The following is a 4,802-nucleotide window of genomic DNA, read 5'->3' as shown; positions in this document are numbered from 1 at the left end:
TGAATAAGAAAAAGGCCAAGCTTCAACGGCCAAGACAGAGCTGTGCTTTTTCTAGCTAAGTCTTGTGTTTGAAAGCCTTTTGTCCCATTGACTTTGGTGGACTGTCATAAATAATGGCCTTTGTTCCAAGAACACACAGCCATGATTTCCTTCTCTTATGACCATTCAGAGGAAGCTTTTCAACATCCCTAGTCAGGATGGTGCCCACTAAGCCCGTGTAAGAAAACTTGCCCTCGGAAGTCAGAAGAGCCCAAGGACAGATGTCTTAAATTAACCCGTGTGGTTTAATTTAACAACAACCACCCCAAAAAATCAGGCCACTCTGATTTTATTCCTGGAAACAGTATCTCTGCTGCCCTTATTAAACCCAATGAAACAGGTCTGAGATGTTCCTTTTACAAAATCAGGGCTATTTCAAAAACAAGTTTAGCCACCTGGTACACTGGGAGAAAAGTTAAAATGTCAAAGAGCTGTGTGTGCCCAGCTAAGTGACTGATACACACAGAAACACTGTGCATTCCTCACTCTGCTTTCCTGAAGCCTGCTGAAAACACACAAGCAGAATTCACTTCAAGCCACCTGCTGGATGAAAAATCCTAAGCTTTATCTTAGAGACAGAAGGAGGAAAAAAGAGGTCAACACATCACTGAACCTTTTAACTTCAGAGGACAGAGATTTTGACTACAAGTAAAAAAAAACCTTTAATATACAGAAATGTTAAAAGCAACTACCACTTAGCTAAGAAGAAGAGAAGTTTCAAAATTAATTTGGTGACTAGCTAGTTAACTGCATCCAAATAGATAGGAAAAGTGATTTTTTTGGCTTGCACTGTCCTGAAAATTGCTTCTGCAAGGAATGAGTCCAAGAAACAATTGGCAATTCTTTTTTTCCTAATCAGATACCAAATTTGCAGATTTCTGGCTCTGACTGTATTTTACTTTGTTCCTTTCAGTTGACTCTTTGTGATCTGCATAGGCTAAAGGAACCACACAGTTATAAACTTCAGCATTACTTATGTAAATTCAATGGATAAAAATAAGTAAAAATTCTTATATGCAAGCAGGATTGTCATTGGCACACGGGTTAGGTAGGTTTCCTTCCCTCAAATACTTCCTGAACCTGACTGATCCAGGCTTAAAGAAGGGCAGGGGGAGAGGAATAAACATGCAAGATCATTTTCATCTTTTAAAGACTTCAGAAATTTAAATCTACCAGGACCTAAGAGAGCAAAACAACTGCTCCCTTGACCGTTCTTAAGAATGTATACACTCGACCACTTGGAAGCCTTTTTCAAACTTCAGAGCTCAACAGTTGTAGTAAACCCAACACAGGTTCAAGAGGTTCTATAGGCTGAACATGATGTTCATGTAATAAATACAGCCATTCAAGTAAAAACAGTCACCACAACTTTCCTCTCCAACATACCACTGTTGAAAAACCTTTCTTTTCAGATCTGTGCGAACTGCAAAGGCTTAGGCACGACAAATCCCAAGAAAAATGTAAATGGAGCAAATTTAAAGCGTGTTATGAGTTCTATCCATGTGGCTCTCTCAGGATAATCACGGCAGATACATTTGTTATTTTTTCAGTGGGAAAATGTTCAAAACTCAGCTAGGGTCAGCAAAACCATACCGCCCCTCCCCCAAAAGATTTTTTTCTTAAAATTGTCTGCAGAAGGGACCAACTACCTTAAAATAACTCCAAATTTCATTGAACAAAGCATCCTTCCAACATACAATCAACCGGGGCATATCAGATCAAGGTCACAAAAATAAGCCTTTGCCTGCAAACATGCTGTGGGTCTAGAAAGCTCTTCTCACACTTTCCAGAATACCTCTCCCTCTATTAAAACAGTCTAGAACACTCTACGTTTTTGTGTTGTTTTTTTCTCCTAAAATCATGAGCAACTGGATCTTGTCTGAACAGACCTGTCTTACTCTCGCTTGACGTACAGTACTTTTGCAGGTCCATACACAGATTCTCTGACCTGGGAAGGCTGGCATTCCACACAGGATTAGGAAGAGGCTTACCCTGAAAAAGACAGGTGGAATAGAAATCAGACTGCAGTCAGTCTGAACCCTGTTCATTAGGACAGAAAAATCAGAGGGGACAAAGGAAGCAAAACTACTTTCCAGGAGAAACAGGGAAAAAAACCCACTCTAGCACTATACGTAATCCAACCATAAATGTGTCCCCTGCCTCTACAAGGACAGTGTTACACACAGTTCTCTCTTCTTGAATTCTAGGCTGCTCAAAGACGTTAACTCTTGACGAAAAAGCAGAAAGGGCTGAAGGTTGGGGACCCACCTCGTTGCTCCCAAGCAAACTTTCCAGGGCGCCTTTCCATGGATGACATGCTGCCTGCAACATTACAATGATTGAAAATCAACAATACTTGCAAAAAGCCATCTGAGAAACATAACATTTTATTAATAGATGAAATAAATACTCCAGTACATGCAAGGTAAAAACTTGACATGGGGGGGGGAATCATTCTATAGTGTAAATTAAAAAATAAAACACACACTCACAGTAGCTTTTCCCCCCATTTGCAAATCACATGGCAAAGTCATACTCTTTCCACACCAAGTATACGCCTAACCCATCACGACTGCTTAAAAAAATAACAACATACAAAAAAGGTAGCTACATCCATGTCTAAGGAGAGAAAACTGAGGTAACCTTTCTCTTAATTAGGTGGGGAAAAAAAAAGACCAAAAAAGAAATGAACCCATGACCTCCTTCCTGCCCAATTAATAATAAAATTTAGTGGAGGAATTCCCGAAGAGGAGCCGGGGTAGGGGGCAGGGGTAATACCGCAACCAGCAGATGACACATCTTCCATCTCCTGGTGTGGGCTGCTGGGCACCGGGGGCCCTCCGAGTGCGAGTGCGTGTGTATATGGTCTGCATGGCCCTGCCTTCTGGAAGATTCCTCTCGAGCATTTAACATGGGGTGGGGGAGTTCACTTTTGATTTCTTTGGTATAAATGGAGAGGGGCAGAGAATAAGTATCTTCCTTTAGCCTGGGGGGGGGGGTGAAAGAATGGGATGAGGGTGGGAGGGTGCTAATTCACAGAATTGGAATTCACTGGCGGTAAAGTCCTGGGCGAAGACCTCTCCCTTAAAGCCTGAGATAGCAGGGTGCAGCCTTCAGACACGGCGCAGGCCGAGTTCCTCAGCCTCTCCCTGTGGTCCGACATCTTGGCGCCCCCGTCGGGGTGCTGCGCCAGATCCCTGAGGCACTGGGTCAGGAGTACGCAGGCCGACACCACACTCATGGCGCCGCCGAGGATGGCGGTCTGCACCGCCTTGCCCTCGGCGCTCACGGCCGCCGCGCGACCCAGGAACTGCGGCTCGGTGGCGAAGCCCACCAGTGCGCTAACCGCCTGCACCAACGGCCCGCTGAAAAGCGCGCAGCGGCTCCGGGCCAGCTCGCTGGGCGCCGCCTTCACCTCGCGCACGCAGGCCAGCAGCGCCGACGCACTCGTGCTCATGCACTTGACGCCAAGCTTGAACTGCTCGCGCGAAAAGCGGTCCCGGGACTTGTCGCTGGCCAGGGCGCACGCGTCCGTCAGGAACTTGAGGTTGCGCGACAGGCCCTGCGACACCTCCAGCAGCAGCTGCGGGGTCAGGTCGGCGAGCGGGGTGGCGCGCAGCACTGCGCAGCCCTGCTCCACCTCGTGGCGGCAGCGTGTCACGCGGTAGCGGTCCACCAGGCCCGGCTGCGCGGGCTGCGCGCCCGGCGTGGCCACAGCCGCCAGATAGGCCGCGTGGGCGGAGCACTCGGTCAAGGACACCACCAGGTCTCCCAGCTCCACCAGGCTGTCCCCCGCTTCCCCGAAGCGGCCCATGTTGAGCTGGCTCTGCACGTCGTGGGTGAGGATGGAGAGCCCCTTGGTGCGCGCGATGATGGTGTCCCGGCATTGCTCGAAGGACTCGGCGCCGGCACAAGCGGAGGCGGGGCCCTCGAAGAGCACGGGCCGCGCCTCGCTCGACAGCAGCAGCAGGTCGGCCACCAGCTGCATCTTGCCCTTGCAGTGGTCGCAGACAGACACCAGCCTCTTCCGGGGCTGCGAGCAAGCCCCGCCGACGGCGCTCGCTGGAGCCGGAGAAGCCGCCTCGCCAGTGGGCTTCCCAGCGCTGCCGCTAGCCATCGCGCCCGGGGGGCACTGGCATGCCGCTGGGGAGCCCGCTACCACCGCCGCTGCCGATGCCGCCGCCCCCGCGGCCGTCGCGACTCAGCTGGCCAAGGCCGCGGTGCCTTCCCCGCACCATCATGCCATCCACCGCCGCGGGCAGAGGGCACTGGGCTGCGGCGGCCGGAGCCCGGGCGGCGCGGAGCGGGCCCGGGGGCCAGAGAACGCAGGAGGCTCTTCGGGGCGCGGGGAGGGGGCGCAGCGTTCGGCCTCTTGGAGGGCTTGCAGGAACCATGAACCGGAGCAGAGCAAACTCACAGACCGCGCTCCTCGTCGCCGGACTGCCAGGAAAGTCCCTTCTGCTGGGCTGCCGCCGCCGCCGCCGCCTTCCTGGGCATGGCCCGGTCCGACCGCCCGAGCGAGGGGGAGGGGGGAGGGGGGCGGGAGAGGGAAGCTGGGAGTTGTCCTTCCTTCCTTCCTTTGAAATCAAAATCCTTTCCTCGGGGAGGAGCGCGGGCGGCGTCTCAGGCGGGCTCTACTGTCAGCCACCTCGGGCTCGGCGGCGCACGTGGGCTTCAGGCGCCCAGACACCGCCTGGCTGCACTTCCCCGCGACGGCGGCCGGGGCTGGCCCTCTGGGACGCGCGGCCACCCCGTGGGCATCT

At 52.1% G+C, this 4,802-nt stretch overlaps 1 protein-coding gene across 1 annotated transcript; it reads right to left on the bottom strand.

Annotated features, from left to right (window-relative positions):
* Positions 1-2,408: 2,408 nt before the first annotated feature.
* Positions 2,409-4,566, bottom strand: TLNRD1 (talin rod domain containing 1). The gene has a single exon (XM_060157365.1). The coding sequence runs from the start codon at positions 4,154-4,156 to the stop codon at positions 3,068-3,070; it is 1,089 nt and encodes a 362-aa protein (XP_060013348.1). The 5' UTR covers positions 4,157-4,566; the 3' UTR covers positions 2,409-3,067.
* Positions 4,567-4,802: the final 236 nt, after the last annotated feature.

This window comes from Lagenorhynchus albirostris, chromosome 1 (genome assembly GCF_949774975.1).
Source record: "Lagenorhynchus albirostris chromosome 1, mLagAlb1.1, whole genome shotgun sequence".
In the NCBI taxonomy this organism is placed as follows: domain Eukaryota; kingdom Metazoa; phylum Chordata; class Mammalia; order Artiodactyla; family Delphinidae; genus Lagenorhynchus; species Lagenorhynchus albirostris.
This window is presented reverse-complemented; position numbering and strand designations above follow the sequence as displayed.

Bases quoted from the DNA above. Each gene is read 5' to 3' on its own strand.
- TLNRD1 (XM_060157365.1), bottom strand. From the start codon at position 4,156: ATGGCTAGCGGCAGCGCTGGGAAGCCCACTGGCGAGGCGGCTTCTCCG.